General features: G+C 49.2%; 1 protein-coding gene across 8 annotated transcripts in view; it reads right to left on the bottom strand.

The window, feature by feature from the left end:
* Positions 1-21,104, bottom strand: part of LOC133355062 (transcription factor 12-like) — a 249,467-nt gene extending 228,363 nt beyond the window's left edge. For 7 of the 8 annotated variants that reach the window (XM_061572335.1, XM_061572339.1, XM_061572332.1 and 4 more), the window contains exons 1-2: positions 20,611-21,104; positions 17,114-17,189 (exon numbers count right to left, since the gene is read on the bottom strand). In XM_061572335.1, coding sequence (XP_061428319.1) covers positions 17,114-17,185 — 72 coding nt within the window. In that variant the 5' untranslated portion in view covers positions 17,186-17,189; positions 20,611-21,104. The remainder of the gene's footprint in view (positions 1-17,113; positions 17,190-20,610) is intronic. The other variant, XM_061572333.1, reaches the window with a different exon arrangement.
* Positions 21,105-26,745: the final 5,641 nt, after the last annotated feature.

Raw genomic sequence — 26,745 nt, 5'->3', positions numbered from 1 at the left:
CCCACTGTGTTCACCGGCGTGGAACAAGGATATCAAGAATTGTTAAAATAAAATGAATACTTCTGCTCGACTATTCCAGTTTCTTCCCGGTGGCGTAAATATTCACGGAGGTATTCACCGAACACGTGATGCAGCAGGCTCCTCCCGACAGAGTGTTTCGATTCACAGCAGAGACGGTCGTGGGTAAAAGAGAGGATGAGTATTATTACTACGAGGATCGTATGCGGTGGTGCCCAGCTGTGACCAGCATTCTCCAGGCAGAGGTCGGTGGCACAAGTAGATTCACAAAACACTGCCGCGCGCCAAGCACAGCAAGTGGGTTCCTGACATCATTTTGTAAGCATTTAAGTGCCGTTCCCCTTAGGAGGCATGGGTTTTCTATGGGCACTCAAGCTGTTGGGGGTTCCTTTTCCCCCCAAATGCAAAACACCTATTAAAACATGAACTAAACATCCCCACCGCTCCCAACAAAAAAAAGGATTTCTACTTGTTGAGGATTTTCCAGACTAAATATATTCTTAATATCGCGAGGTTAATGGTAAAAAACCTGGCTTTTTACTTAAAAACAACCTACCACGGACACAGTAATTTTAGCAGATATATTTCAGTTCCCGGAGCACATTACCAGCCTTCTGATTTCAAGCCAGGGGAACGTGAGAGGACTCTTTCAGGACCGGCGGCCCGCAATCTCCTTGGCATGAAGGCCAGATTTTAGGGCTCAAACGTGTTTTCATAACTCGGTGACACCACCAGAATATTTCCTAAGCCCACGCCGATCGCAGCACGAATACGTTACCCACCAGGGCTGATGTATGAAACGGTGTCCATAGAATTATTAAGACAACGTCGCCTCGAGCAGCCCGATCAAGACAAGCAGGTAAGTCAACAACTTAAGCTGCACTTGAGGTAAAATCTGTTAGGTAAATACATTTGACAAATTACTCAAAATGCTCCACGGGAGTTTCCACACTTCAGTTGCTGTGATTAATAGCAAACTGCAACAATAATATTGGTTTTCGTGATCGTCTAGAATGGCGCCACGGGTCTCCCCCCTTCTTCCCGTGCAGTGGCGTGGAAACGCGCGTCCTGAGAGTATGGTTCCAGTCGCGAAGCGCGCTCACTTGCTCGCATATCGCCAGCACTTACCGAGGACCGCACATAGACGTTGCGTTGGATGAACTCGCAGCTAGATTACGTTGCACGTGAACCGGCAGTGTGCTCCGGCAAATAAAAAAAAAAGCTAATAGCTTAGCGGGCTTTACCTGGTAACGTAAAAAAACTTTTTTTTATTTGTATATATTTTAAAAACAATTTGTTTCCCTTTCCTAGACTTTGCACTCCTATTGTGTTATTTGTATTGTTTGTTGTTGTAACGTTCTGACCCGCCCCTACGGGACATCTGTGTGAAAGAGCTTCATAGCTCATCAGATTCCTCCAATATGAACAAATATTCTGATTCTGATACTGGTGGCAAGTGTTGCCGGGCTTTCCATTCTTCCGTAATCCTCCAAAACCACCGAGGCTGGGGCAGCGGCGCAACTGATCGCGCTCTGCCGTACGATCTCAGAAGCCACAGTCGGATCCCGGGCCACGGCTAACCAAACGGTCCTGGGTCAACCTCTACACAAACCCGCACAAAGCAGGGTGGCGAAGTATGGTCAAACAACACGTATCACCTACGTGAGATGAGGAGGCGTTCTTCCAGGAGTGGATTGACAAAGGCCTGTAAATTATTCTAATGGGATTCAGCACTCTCCAAATGCTAACTCTCATAAGTGTTGGTAATAAAAATGTTTTAATTATTTCCTCCAATTAAGGGGCAGGTGGGGGGGGCCCATTTTTTTATGCTATTATATTCATCTACTCAGAAGCATATATTCCACTCTTTTCCGGAAGATCATTAGGATGTGCATCGCTCGCTCACGACCAGCTACACTCGATGTGACACGTGCCACAATGACAGTTTTTAATTATTCCAATACCCAGCGGAGTCTCTGCACACGTCATAAGCACCGAGAGGCAGAAAAACGTCTCCCACTCCATTCTCACACGAATCTCCAGGCACCGTGCGGATTTTTTTTTGTCCGACGCACTCATCCGCTGGCTGGGGTTTCTTTTTTCCTGGCCCAATAATTTCTTGGCTCAACTCTCCCGTCGGACTACGCCCGACACCCAACACCACCGCCGCGGATAAGACACCTCTCGTGTTTTATAAACAACACTGATGTTTATACATGGACTTGCAGAACGCGGTACACACGTTTTATGGAAAGAGGCAAGGTGAATAACGCTGCGTCGCTCCAACTTCCTTCCCGATGGAGCGAAATGACACCGCCGCACGCGCCATCGGGTGTCGATCGTAATGTCGACGCGGCAAAAAATCGACGCGAACCAAAGGCGACGGTGGTCGGGGTGATGCAAAGGCAATCCCGTTTCACTGGCAGGGCTCCAAGCGCGCGCTCGGTGGCACTAATTCTAGTGCAGGGCAAATATACAGGATACGTGAGCTGCAATGCGTGCAGACTGTTAATTATAATGTGCCATGCAAATGCATCAATTAAGCTACCCCAGACACACACACACACTGCAGGCAGAGGCAAAGCACAAACTAGCAGGTAAACACACAACTGATATGTTATTTTGAGCTCAGAAACCAATGTCTGGTTTTCTTTTTTTTATTTGTACAAGCCAAGAAAACAATGGATGGAAAACACAGGCGGACGCGTGCAGTGGGCAAAACAACGCGCGGTCCGTTCACCCCGTGGCACTGCTAAGAGCAGGGACACGCGCACACACCCAAACACAAAGATCTCCCCCCCCCCATATAGTCTTCGCAGACTTTTGGGGCAAGTGCTGTTCACGAGCACCTATGAAGGCCGGCATGGCACATGAGGGGGTAAGGTGGCCAAGCACCACGCCCGGGCTGCCTTTGTCTCCCTCGTGGCAACATTTACACAAGGTACTCATTAGAGGTTGAGTCGACCTAGGGGAGGCCCCAGCACCGGTTCAGATGATAATCGTCACCGGTGTTGGTGTTGGCGTTGGCCGTGAGCGGGAATCAAACTCGGGGTCGCCGGGTTCGTAGCAGCACAGCACACTACCCGCTACACTACCGCTAACCCACACACACACACGTACGTGCGCCCTCTCTCTCACGCAATCTCACGCACGGCACAATGCGCGAGTCACACGATGAGCGTGGGAGGGGAGCCCGACGAGGAGGCTCTGTGACGACAGCGCTCGCCGCCGCTGTCAAATTGAGTTCTGGCATCGAGCCAGCGCGTTATGGCTGGGTCGTGGCTAATCCCGGGCCCGTTAGATTGAGGTCAAAGCATATGCCATCATACATTTGGACGGCCAGATGTCTGTGCAAGTCCCTCCTGGAAGCAAGTATGCGGGGCCTTTTTTGAGTGTGGCGTGCGAGTCACCGTGAAGAATGAACAAACGAATTAAATAATTGGGAGTCATGAGCACCAATCGTTCTAAATTTTCTATACTTTCTGCTTGGTCTGCACTGGGAACTCACGTGCAAAGTGGTTAATTGTTAGCATTTGCCACGAAATGCAATTGATGGCTGCTTGTTTTTTTCATTTTCCCAGGACACCTGCACACCGGCAGCAATGAGTTCAACGTGCTGCCCCGCAGTGAAACAGTGGGATTCAATTAACCCGAGGTGTTATGGGGAAATACAATGCCTGGGATGTGTTACATTTCCCAGAATATACGCGTGGTATCTTGCGTTTCCATGTACGTGCCTCAATCACGACACAAAATCGAGGCCATGCCAAGGTCGGGCTGTTGGACGCAAGTCCTAGTGTCCATGAACTCCAGTTGACTTCCGAGACACCGATAGTTTCCCCCCCCCCACCCCCCCATGGTTTATTTACAGTTAATTAAGTTACAAAATGACCGAGAGTACAGAGCGCATAGCATGCAAGTAAACATGTCCACCGAATCTCATACAATAAACAAGCGTTGCCACTTTAGAGTTTCTAGTGCACACACGCACACCGTCTCCAACCAGCACACAAAGTCATCTAAATATTCCACATCATATTATCTGCACACTCTTAAACTAAACTACAACTAAACTATATTCTTGGTTCTTTTGGTAAAGTCACGTAGAAGGGAAACAATATAATAATAAAAATATAAAACAATAAAATTCTCACGACGTTTCGACTGCGACACAAGCAACCATCATCAGGTGTGAAATACAATTTTCTTGCTGTGGATTTCACACCTTATGATGATTGCTTGTGTTGCAGTCGAAACGTCGTTAGAATTTTATTATTTTATATTTTTATTATTTTATTGTTTCCCTTCTACGTGACTTTACCGAAAGAACCAAGAATACGAATCCCTGCAGTCACGAAAGCTTTAAATTAAACTAAACTATTTTTATTTTACCAGGTAAGGTACAATGAGCTATGTAGCTCTTTTTCAGAAGCGACCTGGCCACAAATAACAGCTCAACAAAGTGGCCTATGTGGAAATGTATAGCACCAAATACTCTAAAAGCATGTTTCTAAATATGGAGAGAAAAACCAGAGAACCCGGGGAAAAATCCACGGGGAGGACATGCAAACTCCACATATACAGGCGTCAGGGTCAGCATAGAACCCACGACCTCCTGTATACCAAGGGAGGTAGTTAACATCTCACCACCGTGGCGCACCTGTCCCTGCAAATCACTGCGGACAAAACAAGGTTTGACCGCATTTAAAGAAGCCAGAGAGAGCTTCGTGGCACCAAGAGGCTGGAATTAAACGTTCCGACAAGCGCGGCACTGCGAAAAGTCCACCTGGCAGAACCTTCCCCCCCCACGGTGGTGGCACAGGGAAGGAAACGGGGCCCCCCTCCACGGCACGTGACGACGTCGAGCACAGGGCCAGATCGAACAACACCCGAGGACAAATTCATCCACGGTCATGATCCCAGCGACGCTGAATCCTCGCTCTCATATCGGACCCCACTCAGATGGTGCGCATTGAATATCCACTTTGGGCGGCCTAACAAAGAGACTGTGGTGGGAGGCATTCCGGAAAGCAGCTCGCAGACCTGAGTCAAATTTGAGTCTTTTTCCGTTCGCTCTGTGGTGAGGTTTTCTCCCGAGCGCTCACGGTTTTCTCCCCCCGAAAGACAAACAACGACAGAAAAACAACAAAAACCCACCAAGAAAGCGGCCAATCACCTCAAGCAAGATCCCCTTCAGAAAAAGGGTCTGGAGACTCGGTGAGAATCTTGCCCATGTATCATGAATAAATAACCGTTACCCTTCGATAGTTGAACGTCGTGGGCCACCGGAGAACACGACGGTGAAAACACATCCACGGCTCCCGTGCTCAAATCAGAATCAGCATCAGATTCTTTATTTAGACTGGAGAAATCGGGTGAGCTATAAAGCTCTTTTTTCACAGACGTCCAGCAAGAGGGCGAGCGATTAGCGTCAACGCCGCTCGCCCCCGGCGGGTATCGATCCGCTCGCAGTGCAAACCAACCGCAATATTTTGGGTCCTGGCTAGCGGCCGAGGATGACCTTGCGTGAAGCTGCAGGGCAAGGGAGGGCCCTTGGCCAAACGACGGGGGATTTTAATTTTTTTAGAGATGGCACCACCTGTGGTGTGGCGATAGTGTGCGGGCTCGCTTCCAAAAAGAGAATGTTCACCGCACTCCCAAGCCCAACGTCAAACGAGGCGGTTGGAGACTTTGCGTCAAGTTACGCGCGCTTACAATCGGGGCCACCTCCAACCGTGATTTACAAAATAACCAATTCCACAAACAAGTCGTAAGTTTTAGGCAACACTTTGTTTATATTCCCGATTAGATTTTCAGTCTGCAAGAGCAAGGTCCTCATAAACAACGTAAAACACATTTAAGTGCTCTGCTGAAATTTATGACCTCCTGTTTTCCTCGTTTTCAAATACGGAAATGCATTCAATAAAGTTTCAAAAAAACACCGAGGAGAAAGTATTTCAGCGGACAATTTAAAAGGGGCTAGCCGTTGCCCTGACACGCGTCTTAAACTCAAGAAAGTTTTACAACTTCGTAAACCAGGCGTTTATCGTGCGGCGATAAGTGTACGCACGCAAGGTCAGCGTGTATTCGCGGAGGCCACGGTCCAGCAGCGTACGCCTCGCGAGGCCATCTTGGGGCAGAGGGCTCCCGCGCTGCCTTCGCCATCCACGCGGTGCGATACAAGGTTCAGTTCGTGGTCAACACGGCCTAAACTTTGTAGGGTGGGAAAAAAATTGCTTTAACCGTTTGTCTTTGTCCCCCCCCCCCCGCCCCCCCCAAATTATGGTACAGTACACCCCAGCAGCACCATTTGGGTGTCGTAATCACGAGATGAGGGATTTTACATTCGGGACTCGAGCAATAAGCAGCACGTCACCGCACAGTAGAGAGAGATGCCTCCGACGGGGTAAAAAGGTGTGAAGGTGCAGCCCCCTTGCAGTTGCTTGCTTATGTCACTGCTGGTGGGAGGGCATCCTCTATCCCGATGGGCCTCAAGAGAGCATTGGTCGGCCCTTCCGCATTGGCCAGGCGTGCTGGAAGGGCTGTGTGCCCGTATACACACTTCGCCCAAAAAGGTGTTAAAAATCCACCCAGTCGCCTCGTACGTTTTACGAACGTGTCTTCATCCGGACGCGCGTCACGCACCCTCGATCCCGGTCGAGCAGCGGGTGGCCAACCTGACGTCCCCAGAGCACGCATGCAGCTCTTTAATCCACCACATGAGGCCCTATCGAAGGGGCATCACGTAGAACATACTATCACAGTAGTCGTAAAGAATAATTAATTCAAGTTGTATGATATAATATAGAAACACACACTTGGCTTTTTGCATAACTCACGGGTAATGTTTGGCTCTTGGTTGGTTACAGGTTGGCCACCTCGGGCCGTTTTAAGCAATAGAAAAGAAGCGTGGTCTGGTTGGATCTATGCCCGGACCCGTGAACCTTCACAATTATGCACAGTGGGCCGCGACAGCCAAAATTGTTTCCCAGGGCCAGCTCCGTATATATGTATGCATTACGGTACGTTGAACTTCTTCCACGCCGTACGTAGCCAAACAGTGCCCATCGGAGGTGCAGGGGAATGACGACAAAACTAAAGCAGTTGAGATGCCAGTGGGACGCAGGTGCTTTGCCAGACATCACCGTCTCCTTTTGTAATCACTGGTGTGTTTTTATATCACTGGGTAAATAAAATATGTCACGTCGTTATTCAGGAATTTTTTCAAAACTTTTTTTAAACATTCTTCTTACTAATCTCGGCTTCCCCTCTGATCTTGTCTGGATACCCGTCCGGCGATGATTTACTCTCTCTCGAATAAGTCAGTTGTGTTCGGGTGTTAAGAAATATGGTCGGGTGCAAATTGTACTCTAACGGCAAGTGCCGTTGCTCATGGTAGGACAAGGTGTAGGCTCCCACGGCTGTTCTAAGCATTAGCCAGCAAGGGAGTACAATATTGAACCCAAAAATGGTTTTATTGGGCCCGAATATCTTTTTTAACGACTCGAAAAAATTGCTCCAAGAATATCGCATCCCATGAATCATGTAATTTGTTTGACAGTTATTTGCCACGAAGGGTCGTCGCCCTAAACGCTGTCTATTATTATTTTCTCTCAAGGCCAGAGCGTTATTGACGAATGTGCCGAGTTATTTTGATTACACCGAACCATCTTTACGAGAAATATTGAGATTCCCCCCCCACCACCCCTTCTACGGAGAGAGACCTCACGCGTGAACGATGTCACACTCGGTTGGAGAAACATTAACAGAATCCGCTGGTATAGGACATCAAGGACAATTTAATGACGGGTTTTGTGCCAGTGGTCACAGACGACCTCTTTGCACCAAGGAAAGACTACACATTCGTGTCATGTTAATGTCACTGCATGTGCCCATCGGCAAGACCTTCAAGGAAAAAGTAACCTATTCTATCCGTTACAAAGTCATGGGCTAAACATAACGAGGAAAGCGTGACGGTGTTCTCTAATGCAGAGGAAAACGTATCAATTCATCATTAGAAGAAAAAAAGATACGCATGCGGGACTTGGTCAAATCCACTGCTGGATGAGGGCCTCCCCACGCCGTGCGGGTTACAAGAGTTGTTTTTTAACTATACAGTACTTAACCGCGCTGGTCAGTGTAGGGGTTTACTGCGGGGAGTATGGAAATATGCATTTGGCTGCCCGACCCTGTGCTGTTCAGCACGTAGGACCCGCAGCAGCCTATAACACCTGTTATTCATGGCGATCGCTAATGCAAGCGCTATCCAGGCTCAAACACGCTGAGCTCCCGAGGTCTAACGAGATCGGGTTGATTCTGGGTGATTTCGTTGAAAGCTTTACATTTCACAATTGGGGCGAGTACAGGGACTCCTCGACTTACGAATGTTTGACTTAAGAACTTTCAGAGATGCGAACAAACCTGTCCACATGTCGAGTTTCCTGTTCGGACCGAGACTCGTAAGTTCAACCGTCGCACAAGAGATGGCGGTGGCTGTCCGGTGTCATTACCCAGCATTCCCAGCATTTCTGCCTGGGCCGCCGCCGCCATTGTCTCATTGTGTTGTTGCTGTGCGGTTCACGAGGACGTTCTGTGCTTTTCACGATCATCAACCCCCGTCGTTTCTCAGAAGCGTGAGAGTGGTGAAAGTGTTGAGGGTGGTAGCAAGAAGAACCAGTGGCATCTACATCTGCAGAACATAAAGAACCAGTGGCATCGACAGCTATCTTAGATTATACAACTTTTCAAGCCATTCATGGTGTTTAGTGTAGATGCTGTACAACACGTTTGGAATTTACAGGAGCAAAGTTGGACCTATGAACAAATCGACTTACAAACAAACCTCTGGAAGCTAACGCGTTTGTAATGAGAGGAGTCACTGTATATTAATCATGTAACATTTATTGATCATATTCTTCGTCAACTTAAAAAAAAAACTCAACTACTTATATGCACTAACTGTAAATAATGAGTGTAAATCATGCTGTGTTTCCATTACAATTATATATTTTTTTATACAATTACCACAAACTCGACAACCATCGTTTTTGTAACCATGTACTTTGAGAAACATTCCATGGCCGTGCCAGTGGAGTTCCCCATCTGGTACAGATACAAGAGAATGATAATCAATTATTCAGAGTCCACTCCAGAGAAGCATCTCTACTGGTCAAGCACATCATGTATTCAGATGACCTGGTAATTTCCACTTATTCCGGAGAGTTGGAGACCTTGGTATCTAAACAAACTATTAGCTATCGAGCTTTTTTTCAGAAGCGATCTGGCCACAAAGGATATCTCAACGAAGTGGCTTATCACTGTGGAAATAAATATCAGCCAATACTCTAAACGCATGTTGATTCTAAATGTGGAGGGAAAAACCGGAGGACATGGAGAAAAATCCACGCGACCACGTGGAGAGAAACACGCAAACTCCAAATATACAGGTGCCAGGGACGGGATCGAACCCACGAACACCTCCATACCAGGCGAGGGCGTTAGGTTATAAGCGTTGCACGTTTATAATCAGAATATTTATTTCTTACTGAAGGAATCCTATGAGCTATAAAGCTCTTTTTCACAGATGTCCAGGAGGGACGGATCAGAACGTAAAAAAACAACAAACAGTACAAAACACGATAGGAGGGCAAAGTAAAAGGTAAACAAATCACTTAAAAATACAAATAAAGTTAACTATTTTATCTTATCAGGTAAAGCCAGCTGAGCCGTTAACTTATTTTTCAAAAGCTACAGAGCCACAAATGATGGCTCAACAGTGGCTCATCGAGTGGAAATTTGTAGCAGCAAAACAATCCAAATAACCTACTTACTTAATCAAAATCAGCAAAACAATCCAAACAACCTACTTACTTAATCAGCAGCCACACGCACATAAGGGCTCTCGGAGGCAGACTTTGCAGCAGTGAGCAACGGTGGCCACGCCCTACTGAGGAGTCCCAATAATGACGAAACCGGTCCACAGTTGTCCGTCAGCGCATCGTTGCTGCTGTCAGTTGGTGAGTTTTGCTCAAATAGCTTTTGATGGCGATTGAAGGCAGTGTGCTTCGCCAACACATCGGGTGTGTGTGCTGTACAAGTAACGATTTGGCGTGTTTTATTTACGTGACAAACCTTACGAGTTGGCTGTGTCGGGTGTTGCGCGGGTTTAACGACGCATTCATACTGAACGCGATCTAACCCAAAAGCCTCTATTATGGACAATATTGGTCGCGAAAGCCTAATACGTGGTAAACTGCCGGTGGGTGTTTTGCTTACAATAATAATTCCATTCATATAGCACTTTTCATGAAGGATCTCCAAGCGCTGTACAGGACACAGCAGCAGCAGAAGACACTTGGCATCGAAATTATCATATTATAAATACATTTCAAATAGCTTTGAAGACGCATTTTTTAAATGCCCATAGACTCAGAGAACCTGATATCTCGTGGAAGAGCGTTCTATAGCCTAGGGTCTACACGGGAAAAATCTCGGTCACTCACACTGAAACCTCGACCTGGGAATTCAGAGAAGATCTGCATCCTCAGATCTTCGGGACCTTGAGGGGACACATATGGGTTGCAGCATGTCAATTATGTAAGCTGGGGCAAGATGGTTCACTGCTTTGTTAGGTTAACAAAAGGATTTTAAACTGTATTCTACGTGAAACTGGAAGCCAGTGCAGGGACGGCCAACACGGGCGTAATATGACGCTAAGATGGTGACTGTGTGCTTTTGATGCATTCTTTTTTGGCTTGTTTGAAACCGAAATCGGTAACAATGGAAGGCAGAGAAGAGGTCACGGGCTCAGAGCGACCGGAACAGGCGCGCTGGCAACCAAAGCACGGCGAGTTGGCCACAGTGGAGCACATCGGCAATGCATCTGCCAGTCATCTCCATCGTTTTTACCTGCAACACCCCGGCGCCTGTCTCGCCAATCTCATGCCAGGGAGCCTTTGACACTTCACGTGACGGCCTCAAAATGAACCTAGCCTGGTACAAGCGCTGTGGTGAGGTCACTGCCACTTGGTGTTGAATGGCGGTTGTTGTTGTTGTACCGTGTGTGAATGCGCTTGAATGCACGCCGTGTTTTTTTGCGTGCGCGCGTTTGGATATGGGGGCGATTCATTGTGATGGTGGAGTGCCAGCCACACAGTGGGATGCGTGCAATGTGTACGTCTGCGTAAGTATGCGTGTGTGTGTGTCGTGGGGAGCGGTAGTGTAGCGGTTAGCGCGGCGACTCGAGTTCGATTCCCGCTCACGGCCAACACCCGAGGTCGACTCAGCCTCAAATGAGTACCTGGTGCACTGTGTAAACGTCACCACTGGGGAGACAAAGGCGGCCGGGTGTGGTGCTGGCCACCCATCCTCTCGTGAGCAGTACCGGCCTTCATAGGTGCTTGCTAACAGCACTTTCCCCAACGATCTTTTAAGACTATACTGCGGGATCTTTGTCTTATGGTGTGTTATTTTATGTGCCAATAAAACAGTTGAGCATTGCAGTCTTAACAGTAATCCTGTTATATTTCAAGAAAAAATCATTTTCATTTATTGTGTCATCTGCATAACAAAAAAACGTTGATTTGGCCGCTATAGATTTCCACATGTTGATAATCCAATTCGTCGAGCAATTATTTGTGGCCAGGTCGCTTCTTAAGAAGAGCTACATAGCTCAGTGGGGCCTTACCTGGTAAAATAAAAAGTTTAGTTTCATAAGCGGTCATCAAAATATGCGACCTTACACGAAGTTTGGCTTCACAGAAAAACATCTGAATACCTCACTCCAAACTCAAAAGCTGCATCACCGTTTTTACATATATACGCGTGAAAAATATACACATCGCACAAGACTGCGCTGCTCACATTGTACTGACAGGTGAACTGCCCTCTCCTTTGCACCATGCACTGCTAAACTCTGGAACTCATTACTACTCGTGTGCCCAACCCGGGTACACGAGTAACGCCTTGCAGTCAAAGCCACCGTCAATCGCTCTTACCTCGTGCGTCCGCGTTGCCCACGGTCATTATCTCCAAGGCTTTCGTCGGCGACTTTAAATAACAAGCACACTTACACTCATGAAACAGAGTTTAAAGTTACCAACACTAAAAATATGGCCAGACACAACTACTGTACTTACAATGAGTTCACATCATCATCAGCTGTTTGTACGTATGCTAAACTTCCTTTGCACCGTACGTAGCCAAACCGTGCTAATCGGAGGTGCTATGATTTATCCACTGCTGGGTCAAGGCCACCTCAAGGCCATCGTGGTGTCAGTACACAATAAGCCATCCTACTTTCATGGCTCCATCTCCATGGTGGTTGTCCTCCTGAGTGCATTGCCCTCCTTTGGCTGCACCTTCATCGCCAGTTTCGCCCATCGACCACCATCCCTTGAACGTGACGTATCCTGCCCAAGCCCGCTTTACTCTCCCAACAGTCGCATATCACAATCTATAAACATCTAACATGCACTAGAGTACAAATTTTGCTAAACATGGCTAACTTTTAATCTCAGCGCAAACCTTGCACGGTAAAAGGGCAGCAGCTGGGTGGCCCAGACTTAGCATGCGTGCCGCTCGGTCCAAGGGTTCATAAGTTGGAATCCAAGTGAGCCCAGATAGTATAATGCGCTACCATGACATTATCAACAGGTGTGCTTGCCTGATAATTCAGACATATCGCGCCCGTGGCATGGTCTCAAACGTGGGTAATTACCGTCCTGTTTGTCCGATGTCATTTACTTCTGCGGGGAAGCCTCATGCCGATAATTATCAAGACACTTGTTTTTTTAAGGACATGGTCATTAAGATGCTTGACAAATTCCTTTTCTTAATGAAGCCGGAGTGCCCGGGAAGATCTCACAGACATCCATGGGGGGGGTGGTGGTGGGAGGGGATAACCTCGTGGACATGCACAGAGGGCGTCACAACCCCATTTGCTCCATCATCTCCTGGCCACTGTGTTGCACAGCAAGCCTGAGAGTTCAACATACCTATTTAAATCACCAAACCCTTACTTACAAAACATCTCGATTACAGGTGTAGTCAACACCATTATGCCATGTTGAGCGTATGGGATACACATTGCTCAGCCAAAAAGGCTACAAGAACACACTTGCTATCTGGACGATTAAATCATAAAAGCACGGAAGTAAAAACTGACAAAACCTGCACCGTGCAGCTCACCTTCGAGCTTTGCTTTGTGTCTATAGCAAATGTCAGAGAATAACAAGCTGGGAAGTGGGTTGGCAACTCGGAGGAGTGTTAAATGCACACTAAAGAGGCAGCACCCTAGACTGAAGCCCAGATGGTCACCCAGAGTCAGCCAGGCCCTAAAGGCTAGCAGCTTCCTAGACTCAAGCCCAGGGTAAGCCAGGCCCTCAAGTCTAGCGAGTGCAATGATGTCAGCCTGGTCCACTAATATCTGTAAAAAAAAAAACTCATTCATTCGATCCTAGTTTTTGATGGTTCGGTTAAATTTTCCATGTGTGAGCAGCAGAGGGCAGTGCGGAAAAATCAACTGCTGTACTGTACTATGGCCCTGCTTCTATGCTCCTGCAACGAAGTCACACCGATTAGTGTGGTGAAGTATAGTCAAGTAACGCCCACGATTCGCATGGCATGGAGAGACCCTCATCCAGCAGTGGATTGACAAGAGTGCTGTACAACTACGTGTCGTGGACTGCGCCTGTAAAGAAACAGATGGAAGGTGGGAATTGATGGATCGTGATGAGAGAATATGACAGAGATAACCAAAGGAAGGGCAGCATGGTAGCTAGCAGTACAGCAAAAAGGTGGACCATCTATCTTTGGCGAGTTGCGTGTCCTTTCCCATGTACCCGCGCATTTTCTCCAAGCAGTGCGATATCCTTCCACACACACAAACATTAAAAGTCTTCAAACCTGAAAAAGTAGGACCCTCGTGAAAATGTCTTAACCCATTGAGATATTGTTTTGCGAATGCATTGCCAAAATTCGGACGTTGTTAAGAAAATGTACCAGTTCTGGCAGCTGGGAAATACGGCAACACTCGATAGCCAATGCCATGGTGGCAGTGAGAGGCCTGCTAAAGAGAGAAGCCAAGAGGTTTCATCCTGTCTATTGTGAGGCTGTGTTCCAGTACTGACGATGGTCTGCATGGCTTGCACGATGGATCGCCGAGAACTGTACGTTGCCATGTGCCTTCATGACCAAAGCACATTTGAGATGTAACAGGAGAGAAAATTAAAAAAACGTGCAGGGCATTGTGAACTGGGCAGCAGTCGTGGTGTATCTTGACTCGATCAGCTTAACTGTAATCGGCTGTAATGCCGTGCTTTACATACTTAAAAGAGACATTTGTTTTACTTAAAGGAAGATGTAATCCAAAACAAATGGAAAAATATCTCCCATACTGAACCTCAGTGTCTATGCCGTGTGAAAAATAAGCTTACCTAATGAGAAAGATAATGACTCGCAGTGGCGTGATGGTAACTACCTCGCCTGGTATGCAGGAGGTCGTGGGTTCGATCCCGACCCTGACGCATTCTGCTGTATATCTGAAGTTTGCGCGTTCTCCCTGTAATCATGTGGATTTTTCTCTGGGTCATCCGGTTTTTCCTCCTCATTTATAAACATGCGTTTATTGAGTATTTGGCTGCTATAAATTTCCACGTGATAAGCCACTTCGTGGAGCTATCATTTGTGGCCAGATCGCTTCTGAAAACGAGCTACATAACTCAGTAGGCTTTTAACTGGTAAAATAACAAGTTTAGTTTAGTTTAAAATAATAGTTGAGTTTAGATTCACACCTCCAATTAGCACGGTTGGCTACGTATGGTGCGAAAGATATTCAACATACATACACAGCACTCCATTGCCTACTGACCCACCCACTCACCACACTGCAGGTCACTTCCCTCGCACTGCTCCCTCCACCTCTTACAGTAATAATAACCTTGCTCAATTCAATAAACGTGTTACACTCTTTTCTATTAAAACGTCAACAGTGCAGTTTGCTGCTGCCCGCTCGACGTCCTGGGGCCCTAGGGTCCCGTTGTGTTCAGCAACCGTGTTTAAAACACACAAAGAGCTTTTACGAATGGCCCTTGGGACAGCTGCCGAGGTGAACATCCACTCGAGCCGTGTGTATGTTGGATTTACCTTACTTTAGTGACAACCCATTCATTACACTGCTTGAAATTATTGAACATGCGCTGTATTTTTAAAAAAAGGACCATTTCAGCCAAGTGTGTATTACACACCGTACCGTATATTACGTTCGTTCAGAGGAACGTCACTGCGTTGGTGGAGCAGCATGCTCCCAAATCATGTGGAATATGAAGTCGTGAGTTCAAATGCCTGCCAGGGCAACCCTTGGCTTACAATCATCATTTCTCTCGGCTTGTAAAAACCGAGCACGCCAGGTGATGCTGTGATATTCCGCGAGGTGACAGCCGATTTGGGCACGATCATTGCGCACTGTAGTGGGCCAGTGTAACGGTGAGGTTACCGTGGCCATCGCAAGCGTTACCCTCTCCATCCCCTACCGACAACACGACAATAAATCTGAACCGTGCTGTGCACTATGCAGGAAGAATATACAGCACCCACTGATGAGACTTATCTGCTTGGATATAAAAAAACACAAAGAACCCCCGTATAGCCTGAACAGACTGTTGGGGCAAGTGATGTTAGCGAGTAGCACCTATGAAGGCCGGCACGGCACACGAAGGGGTGGGTGGCCAGCACCACGCCCGACCGCCTTTTTCGTCTCCCTAGTGGCACCGTTTACGCACACCACACATAGGAACTCATTTGAGGCCTAGTCGACCTAGGGGAGGCCCAGGACCGGTTCGCATTATCGACACTGGTGTTGGCCGTGAGCAGGAATCGAACTCGGTCGCCGCCGGGTTCGTAGTGCTCCACCCGCACACGCACGAAGCACGACGGGTCGTTTCACATCACGTTCACTGGTATTATAAGACACCAAAAGTGTTGCCCTGTTGTCAATAAAGTTATACAAATGTGTTTCACCTATATATACACACAAAACAGTTGAGCACAGATCCAACGGTATAAAAAAAGTCACGGATGGCCAGCAACAAACAGCACCGTTGAAGTCCTAACCGACGAGAGTTGAACCGCGCTGATTAAACGGCTGTCATTCGAGCTTGGAGGGGCGGGGTGGTGGGGACAGGAGAAGATGGGGGGGGGAGGGAATTCCACAAAGTGGAGTGGAGCGACGGAGGAGGAATACGCGGAGAGAGAGCGACAAAAGCGTCGTGACCTGCAGGGTGTTGGTGGCTTGGGCACGGTGTGGGCTGGGACGAAACAAGCTACGGTGGGGGTACGGCATGGCGTTACATCTGGTCACATACACCGGATATAATGCACCTCCGATTCCCACGGTCGGCTAAGGAGTTCCAACAGACGCACAAAACAAAGACGAAGACGCCCCCCGTGTAGCCTTAATAAGACTGTTGGGGGGCGAGTGCTGTTAGCGGGCAGCACCTATGAAGGCCGGCACGGCGCATGCACGGCCAACACCACATACACACACATGCATGCATTACGAGATCCATTGTAAGACATTGCACAGGGCGCACACCAAGTCTGGCTTTGGAATACTACGGGGTACACGAAGGGGGTGAGGGGGTGACGTGGAAGTGCATCTTATAATCCCGGGAATACCGTAACCGAATTCCAACTCGGACACGTGCAGAGAAGCAAGCCAGCCACCCCCATTCCTCAAGGAGCACAGCTCAAGAGAGGCAATAAACATCATCATGAACCCTGTATGGGAACTCGGGACTCACTCTCTCCTCGCATCACCACCCCCTTGCTCCACCACTAGGCACCATCGTCGTTATAAGCCTTTTGCTCCACCACCACCCCTTGCTGCAACAACCACCCAATCCCCCCTTGTTCCACCCCTTCCTTCACCACCACCACCTTGCCCCACTACCATAATCACAATCCCCTTACCCCACCACCACCTTGCCCCACCGCTACCAACCCCTTGCTCCACCACCACCACCCCCTTCACCACCCTCTTGCTCCACCGCCATCACCACCACCCCTCTTTGCCCCACCGCCGTCACTCGGCCCTTACCGCACTGAAGTCGAGGAGGTCACTCAGTTCTTTGTCCGTACCCAGAGCCGCGATTCGCTGCTGTGGGTTCATGCTTCTAGCAGAAAGAGAACAGAGGGGGTGGGTGGGTGGGGGGTTAGTCGTGAGTGGCTTGGTAGGAGCGTGAAGAAGGGAGGAGGAGGGTGCCTGTGGCAGGGGTGTGGGGAGCGTGTGGGGGTTGGGGTAGCGTGGCTCAGCACGGAGACAGACACACACACAGACTGACACACACAGACACACACACACAGACAGATACACACAGACAAACACACACACAGACAGACACACACACAACACACACAACACACACACACACACACAGATACACACAGACACACACACAGATACATACACACACACAGACAGACACACACACAGATACACACACACAGACACACACACCCACACAACAGCGGGCGGGGGGGGGACGAGCCGACTCCAGTGCACAGTGGTCGCATCGTTTCCATCTTGCATTCTGATTATTTCCCTCCGTTTATGCGAGCGGTGACCACAGCGGAAGGCCAACGTTACGGCACCGACCCAGCCTCAGTGTGTGGCTGGTCTCTCACGGGCACGCAGACACACGGACAGCAGCTGTCTCTCTCGAAGTGGCCGACTTGCAACAGTCGTGATAACGCCGCACAACCACCGCGCTGAGATCACCACCACACATGGAGGGAGGGACTGTCATTCATATCACTGCGAATGAGAGCGACAAACATGGGACGCTTAAAACACCGCTACACCTCCCTCCCTCCCCATCCACGTGTCGCTCGCAACGTGTCGTGTATGTGTGGTGTGGTTGTTGTTGTTGCTGTGTTGTTGTTGTTGTGTGTGACGCCTCGGTTGTGATAGAGAGGGGGGGGGATGCCAAAGGTTCGTAACGATGTCCATTGTTGCGTCTCCCGACACACGGAGGGGGGGGGGCGGTCGCGTTAGCGGCCAGTTGCGATGCGCTACGAACCCACGGCTCACAAGCCACACAATCCCCCCACCCCCACTCCTCTAGGTTGACTCGGCCTCAAAATGGGTATCTGGTGTGTAAACATCGCCACTGGGGAGACAAAGGCGGCCAAGGCATGTTTGTTGTTGGCCTACCCCCCCACCACCACCACCACCTTCATAGGTCCTTACTCGCGAACAGCACTTGGCCCAAACAAGTCCCGTCACAGGCTACGCGGGGGATCTTTGTCTTTGTCCCGTGTCGCTTAAGACGGGAGGTGGCCGAGGCGTTTGTTGATATGTACACACACACACAGACGACGCTTCTTCCATGGGGAAAGTCTCAAATGGAAAGCTTCAGAGAGTCCTGAACCCCATTTTCCCCGGTCCCCCCCCCCCCCCTCTTAGCCCTGCCCACGACTGCGAACAAAGAGTTTCTGGTGTGCAGGGAGAGAGAGAGAGATGGGAGAGAGAGAGTGAGAGAGTTTAAAAAAAAACGAGGAGCGAGAGGAATGGAGGTGCTATGGCAAGGCCCCCCTAAAACAACCACCACATCATCCATCCAACCTCTCTCTCCGGGGCTTTCTCCACTCATCAACCTCGAGCCCCCCCCCCTTGTCTCTTCGTGTGCGCCTTTGGCGTGGAGAGAAAGTTGGAGGGATGTGATGGTGGTGGGGGTGGGCAGGAGGAATGGCGAAGAACCTAACTGTTGCTGCTGCTGTTGTTGTTGTTTCAAAGTCACCCACCATGGATGGGGTCGACGGTGGTGGCAAAGAGAGCGAGCGAGCAAACTCGGGAGAGAGAGACAGAGAACACGACACGGCTGGCCATGGGAACAAGCTCGCACATGCAGGGACCTATATAACCAGACGTGTGCAGTGTGTGGTGTGTGTGCAGTGTGTGTGCGGTGTGTGTGTGCGGTGTGTGTGTGCGGTGTGTGTGTGCGGTGTGTGTGTACGGTGTGTGGCAGTGTGTGCGGTGTGTGGTGTGTGTGTGTGCGGTGTGTGCGGTGTGTGTGTGTATGGTGTGTGCAATGTGCGGTGTGTGCGGTGTGGGGTGTGTGGGGTGTGCGGTGTGTGGGGTGTGTGGGGTGTGCGCGGTGTGTGGGGTGTGTGCAGTGTGTGCGGTGTGTGTGTGTGTATGGTGTGTGCAATGTGCGGTGTGTGGTGTGTGCGGTGTGTGCGGTGTGTGGGTGTGTGGGGTGTGTGCAGTGTGTGTGGTGTGTGTTGTGTGTGGGGTGTGTGTGGTGTGTGCGGTGTGTGCAGTGTGTGCGGTGTGTATTGTGTGGGGTGTGTGCGGCGTGTGCAGTGTGTGCGGCGTGTGTGTGCAGTGTGTGCGGTGTGCAGAGTGTGTGCGGTGTGTGTGCAGTGTGTGCGGTGTGTGTGCGGTGTGTGTGTGCAGTGTGTGCGGTGTGTGTGTGCAGTGTGTGCGGTGTGCAGAGTGTGTGCGGTGTGTGTGCGGTGTGTGTGCAGTGTGTGCGGTGTGTGTGCGGTGTGTGTGCGGTGTGTGTGCAGTGTGTGCGGTGTGTGTGCGGTGTGTGTGTTGTGTGTGGGGTGTGTGCGGCGTGTGCAGTGTGTGTGTGCGGTGTGTGTGTGTGCAGTGTGTGCGGTGTGCAGTGTGTGTGTGCGGTGTGTGTGCAGTGTGTGCGTGCGGTGTGCAGTGTGTGCAGTGTGTGCAGACCACGCAGACATCGTGTTGCGAGTGTCCATCCACCGCAAATGTGAGATATGACACCGCCGCCGCCGCGGTGGTGGTGGTGGTGGCTGTGATGATGAAGATGATGATGCCGCCGACCAAAGCGCCCGTGACTGAACTCCCCCGTGGGGTGCGAGACCAACACGTTCAGCGTGGCGCCTCATGCAACATGTACCCCCCCCCCCCCCCCCCGACAATGCTGTTCCTACATAACACAGCGCGCACACACACACACACGTGGGCGGGCGAGCGATATGAACGGTGTTAGAGACCACTTTACACAAACAAAAAAGTCGACATTTACAGAAGGGGGGGGGGGTGAACCCTTATTAATGAAAGGGGGGCCGCGGGGTATCGATTATTGACAACGTGGCACCGATCGGGGTGAAGCCCACAACTTGACATCTTGGTCCCAGAGAGCGACAGAGGACGGAAGAGAATGACGGGGAAGGGAGGGTGATGGAGGAGGTGGTGGAGGCACTCGCTCACTGAACAGTCCGCAAGACGACGACCACCACGACAGGCTGACTGACTACACGAGGCATTGCCGACAGTGAAGAACAATGGGCAGATGATGGGGCGAGCGAGTCACCATGTCGGGTCGCGACTATTCGCGACGGAGCCGCGTGGGTGAGGAGAGAGAAGAGATGATTTGTGTTCGTGTAAAGGCGGACACACGGAGATTGTCACAGCTCACACCACCACCACCCCTCGCCACATCCACGACGGATCCGAATTCTTAAAACTTTGCCCGCTGTGTCAGAGAGAGAGAGAAGAGTTCGAAGGCGTCGCCGCGGAATTGACAAGCGAGCACACACGACCACACGCTTGATGACACTTACCTTCCGAGGCTACTTCATCAACAATTCAGCATGAATTCCAAACAGGGGGTTGGTTGTTGGTTGTTGTGTGGTTGGTCGTGGTGGTTGTTGTTGTTGGAGGATGGGGGGGTAGTGGGGGGGGGAGAGGTGGGGAGGGACCCCTCTAACCCCCGTCGCCTTCGACAACTCGGGGTTCGTGATAATCCCAAAAGCCGGAGAGAGGCGAGCGGCGAGCGTGTTGCTCCCAGCCGAACGCCGCGTAATCCACGACGCCGCCAACACCACCACCCACCCCAGCAGCAGCAGCAGCACGGGGCACGCGGTTGTATATAACGAACTAACAAAAAAACAATCCCCCCTTCCCCTCCGTCGCCTCCTTCTCCTCGTTGTTTAAATTCAATTGTTTGTTAGCAACGACACGAAGACGAGGACGGTCCCAGAGACCGCGGCCCGCCACCACGACCACCACCACCGCCTCCACCACCACCACCACCGCCGCCTCAGTCGCCAATCGCCTTCCGCGCGCGTTCAAATCTCTTGACCCCCTCGCTCGCCGTACGCGGCCGCTTCGCCGCCTCGCCGGCGTGCGAGTGTAACCCTCCGCGCGACACCCCTTGGCGGTGTGACGAGAAGGGGGAGGGGCCTAAAGGGGGAGGGGCTTAAAGAGGGAGGGGCCAGGGGGTGGGGAGGGGGTGTATCCCTCCGCGCGCGCATCCGGGTTGACACCTCCGGCCCGGAGCTACTTTTTCTTCAAGTGGTCGCAGGGCAGTGGAGCCCCGCGTCGATTCAAGAACTCCGCGTCTCCCTCACAATCTCCCACCACGTCTCCCTCAGTCTCCCTCACAATCTCCCACCACGTCTCCCTCACAGTCTCCCTCAATCTCCCACCACGTCTCCCTCACAATCTCCCACCGCGTCTCCCTCGCAATCTCCCACCGCTCCTCACAATCTCCCACCGCTCCTCTTCACAATCTCAATTCGCCATGTCGGTGAACACAAACAAACACATTTTAAAAATATAAAACTCTCGCCACCCACCGTTGCCGATATTCTTCCAACGACCCTCACCGGTGGCGTTACACGCGGACCGGTCGCTTTGAACTTCATTCGCGCCGTACCATAGGCCCACCTTACTCATTTAAGGCTGAGTCGACCTAGGGGAGGCCCAGGACCGGTTCAGATATCCGTCACCGATGTTGGCCGTGAGCGGGAGTCGAACTCGGGAGACGCCGGATTGGAAGCGCAGCGTAGTGCTGACCACACTACACCCCCCCCCCCCTGTCTCTACACGTGCGCACACACCACGCACATGTAAAGAAACGTGGCTTTAGACCATAGGCTCTCCACGTGCAACATTATCAAGCAGCGTTCGCATAGGCAAGCACACTCAGAATGTTTATTTATGCTGCAGGAGGAATCCGATGAGCTATGGAGCTCTTTTTCACACATGTCCAGTAGGGGCGGGTAAGAACGTTCCAACAACAAAAACACGAAAGTTTAGATCTTAAGTTTTCGTGACTGCAATGTTCCATACTCTTTGGTTCTTTCGGTAAAGTCACGTGGGTATAAAATAAAATAAAACACTTTTTTTATAAATATAAAATACAAATAATCAGAAACTAAATTAAATCACGACGTTTCGGAAGCAACACAAGCTTCCGTAATTGTATTTCTTGCTGTGGTTTTCCCACCTGATGACGGAATAAACACGATAGCAAATCACCCAAAACACATACAAACACTAAACCATCCCCATCATACCAGGCAAAGACCACGGAGGTATTCACTTATTTTTCAGAAGCGACCTGGCCACAGACGATAGCTCAACAAAGTGGCTTATAACGTAGAAATTTATAGCAGCAAAATAATCTAAATAATGTTAATGCGCGTTTCATAAATTGATTATTTTTCCGAGATAACATACTGTCTGTACAAAATAAACAAAAGCTCAATTTCTACATTAATATAAATTGCCCGTTTGATTAGCGCGATGCAAAAATCTTAATTTTTATTTATTATTACTGCGGGAGAAATCCGATGATCTATGAAGCACTTTTTCACAGATGTCCAGTATGGGCACGGGGTCAAAACGGTGACCCCCCCATAATTTGTCTTAGGCCATTGTACCATTTCGTGGTGTGTGTGTGTGTGCATGACCCTTCAGCATAGGCGGAGTTCGACTTCTCCACGTGACGGGGCAGGGATTTTTCCTTTGTCCCTCACAGGAATCGCGAGCGAATATAATTATTTTTTTTTATCTTAATTCTGAACTACTGAAAATAAATTTATAAATTTATTTTGGGCGAGGCATTGCCCCCCCCCGTGCCCACCATCGTAACCTCTGCCCATGGCCTTCAGCACCCCTCACATTTCTCACTCCTTGTTACACAGTACTTTACGAATCGTCTAAAAAGCAGGAACATGGCTAAAGGGTATAAATCACGTGTTGGCTTTCACCCACTGCACAAAGCGGTGCGTGGACTAGACAGGGATGAGTCAAGGCTGCCGTGACGACCTGAGAATAAACGAGAAGTAAAACCTTGGTCTTTCAGGAACAATTGCAAAACGAATCTCGTTATAAACTCATCAGCTTACTCCAAAATGTCGAAACATCCATGCGGGACGTGGGCTTTCGCGATCAATAGTATCCACAATAGAGGATTTTTGGGTTAGCGTAAGTATAAATGCGTCGTTAAACCCGCCACCACCCGACACAGCCAATTAGTGAGGTTTGTCACAAAAACAAAACATGCCAATTCATTACTAGTTCAGCACACCGGTGTGTTGGAGAGTAAACTCACAGCATTTGCAATTCGTTGGTGACGAGTTTAACGACACGTTAATATTTACGCGATCTCACCCAAAAACCTATTTTGTGGATCCATGCGAGAATCGGTTTCGTCGTGGAAATTGCAAAGGATCGCTCAAAACTGTCGGGGTGAATATTCACCATCATCGGTGATGGCCAATCCACTGCTGGACAGGAACGTGTGGTCAGGGGAGGCAAGGGGAGGCATACTCCAATGAAAATAGCTGTTACGAAAAGTAAAAAATTAACCCGTAAAAACAAAGATTTTCACTATAAATCCTTTATATGCGTGGCATCGGGGCGGCTAGAGTCCTCTCGTCCTCTGGCTTGAGATGGCTGCCACCTATGGGTCAGATGATTGTCTGGCAGCATTAAACAATTGGTAATTAAATATTTAAAAAACATTTCCCTAAACAGTGTAAAATTTTGGAAAAATGTTTTTCACGAAAATGCATTGTCACGCACAACGAGTCTGTGTGCAAAATGTCAGCTCGATTGGATCACGGGAAGTGGGTTAAAAAACGACCGAAAGATTTGCACGGTCCTAAACAAGCAAGCGAACGTAATATAAAGGATTTAAAAAATACATTTTGATTTTTTTTCTTTCCCCACTGATCTATGTTATGTCATTTCTGTATGATTCCCTAATCCGTCGCCAACCCTCACGATCCTGTGATGTTATCACCCCCCGGCACCTGCGCACGAACCGATTTCATCGCTCTATCTCCCCGGTCGAAGCCCTCTCGTCGCATGCCATTCCCTTGTCTGCAAATCCGTTTTTATTCTTGATCATCGGCCATCGGTCTCTTCCATCGACGTACCCTCGCACTAGGCCGACTTGCGTATTGACAGTTTGAACAATGCAAGTTCAAAGATCTGTTCAAATTGATTAAAACTACGGTGGCACTTATCGGCGGATAACTTCCCACCGTTGGTCAAAGTTCACCTCAATTTCTCCATTTCTTCCTTGAGCGCAGCTGCTCCTCCGGTCTTATAGCAACCTCCAAGGTCTGTGATGTTGTCTCTCGACCATCTCTCATCTCTCTGGTCAGCTGTTCTCAACGATGTGTGCTGCCCCATTTCCCGATTCCAGCAGTAGTATCGGCTACCCCTTCTTTCTCTTCATGAATTCATGCGTGAACCGATCTCTTTCACTTGTTCCAAAATTACTTCTGCCAACTAATATTTGGCAAACTTGTAACCTTTTTTTTTACTACTTGTTTCATATTGAAAGACCGCGTCTGCACACCATTAAACAGCCAAAATGTACATGTACATGTTTTGTCGTTAAAGGCATGCAGGCAAATCTTTGACATAGTCGAATTACATTTAGACAAAATGTCAAATATACGTTTGCTAAGTTTCTGAATGTGTCGTGTGATGGAACATTTTTTACATTCAAATTGTGCCTTTTTTTAAATGTGTCACACGATGGTATGTAACCGAAAACATAATAGGTGCAGTTATGAATGGCCAGACGAACAAGTTATATGTACCATATTGATATACTGTATTTGTGTGTGTATATACTGCTTCAGGCGTACTTGGCATATTAGCCGAGAAGTGAATTCCCTTGAGACCACTGTGAAATGCTGGGGCAATTTCTGGTGCCCAAATCAATATAAAAGTTTTCACGTGAACCGTAATTAGATTTTTTGACACACATATATATTTGATCTCTCCCAGGACGAAAATAAAGTCAATAAAATGTCATTTCCGTTTATTTTGTGTACGTGTCATCTAAATCAATGAAAATAAACTCGGCAGGGATTTTCCAACGCAAACAACAACAACAGCAGCAGCAGCATCGCTGTGAAGAGGCACACAGATGTCGTTTGCAGCAGCTCCCATTCCTGCAAACGCAGAACCACGCACGAGGCGTGCACAACACTGCAGCGAGTATTACGACGGACATCTCAGAAAATCAGTCCAATTAAATAACCTCTCGAACAAAGTGCGACTCATTTAAGCTGGGACTCTCTGCCTGTTTTCAGCCGCCCTCTATCAGAGCAAGGGGGCAAACCTCGCCCCATCCCCCTCCCTACCATCATCCTCCCTTGCCATCCCTTCCCCTCCCCCAACACTCAAACCCAATCACATTTCCCCATCGGCCAATGACTAATGTCCAATGTGTAACTCCTGCAAAGCGCTTTGACGAGAGCGCCACATACAACATCCTCGATAAGACAACGACATTCGCACTCTGCGTGCGTGCGGTCCTGCCAACTGGGACCGGCGCCCTGGAAGTGCCACCGTGGCTCAAACTGCACGTGGCACCCTCTCTCCCAGTGCCTCACAATGGGGGGGCGAGTCACAATGGGGGTGGGGGGCCCTCCCGAGTCACGCCTGGCCTTCGGAGACAACTCACCGAGTCGGAAAATTGCGAGCGAGGAAACGGGCAACGAAACGTTCACTGCAGCCCCATGGGACTAAAAGCGCCTGCCTTGTTCTCCGTATTCTATGGTTTTTGGTTTTTTCTTAATTGCAGTTTAATTTCGCCGTTCGCTTTTTAATCTCTCCGTGCCAATTCTGCTTTTATTTCCAATCGAGCGCGCGGATTATTTGCTGACTAATAACAGCAGTAGGCTGTTGTCCGGTTTAAAATGTTTAACACAATGTAATGAGAAGCGACTTTATTCTATGGAAATTAAATTTCACGCGAGTTCACCACTGTCGCCCGTGCACCGTGAGCCTAAACTTGGGTATTTTAACAATTTTATTAACATCAGAGCGATGCCTCGGACGGTTTGGTGGATACCTTTATTTATCACGTGTGTGTGTGTGCTGGATAAGGAAACTGGAGAATCTGAGACAACCCACACGTGGGTTCGATCCCGACCCTGACGCCTGCTGTTTATTTGGAGTTTGCGTGTCTCTCTCATCAACATCACGGTGGCTAGGAGATGTTAACTACCTCGCCTGATACACAGGAGGTCGTGGGTTCGATCCCGACCCTGACGCCAGCTGCTGTATATTTGGAATTTGCGTGTCTCTCTCCTCTCATCATCATCACGGTGGCTAGGAGATGTTAACGTCCTCGCCTGGTATACGGGAGGTCGTGGGTTCGATCCTGACGCCTGCTGTATATTTGGAGTTCGCGTGTCTCTCTCTCTCATCATCATCACGGTGGCTAGAAGATGTTAACGTCCTCGCCTAGTATACAGGAGGTCGTGGGTTCGATCCCGACCCTGACGCCTGCTGTATATTTGGAGTTTGCGTGTCTCTCTCTCTCTCATCATCCTCACGGTGGCTATGAGATGTTAACTACCTCGCCTGGTACACAGGAGGTCGTGGGTTTGATCTCGACCCTGACGCCTGCTGTATATTTGGGAGTTTGCGTGTCTCTC

The sequence above is a fragment of the Lethenteron reissneri genome, chromosome 50 (genome assembly GCF_015708825.2).
Source record: "Lethenteron reissneri isolate LAM-NWPU_2019-01 chromosome 50, ASM1570882v1, whole genome shotgun sequence".
NCBI lineage: Eukaryota > Metazoa > Chordata > Hyperoartia > Petromyzontiformes > Petromyzontidae > Lethenteron > Lethenteron reissneri.
Note: the sequence above shows the minus strand (reverse complement) of the source record. Positions and strands in the feature narration are given on the sequence as shown.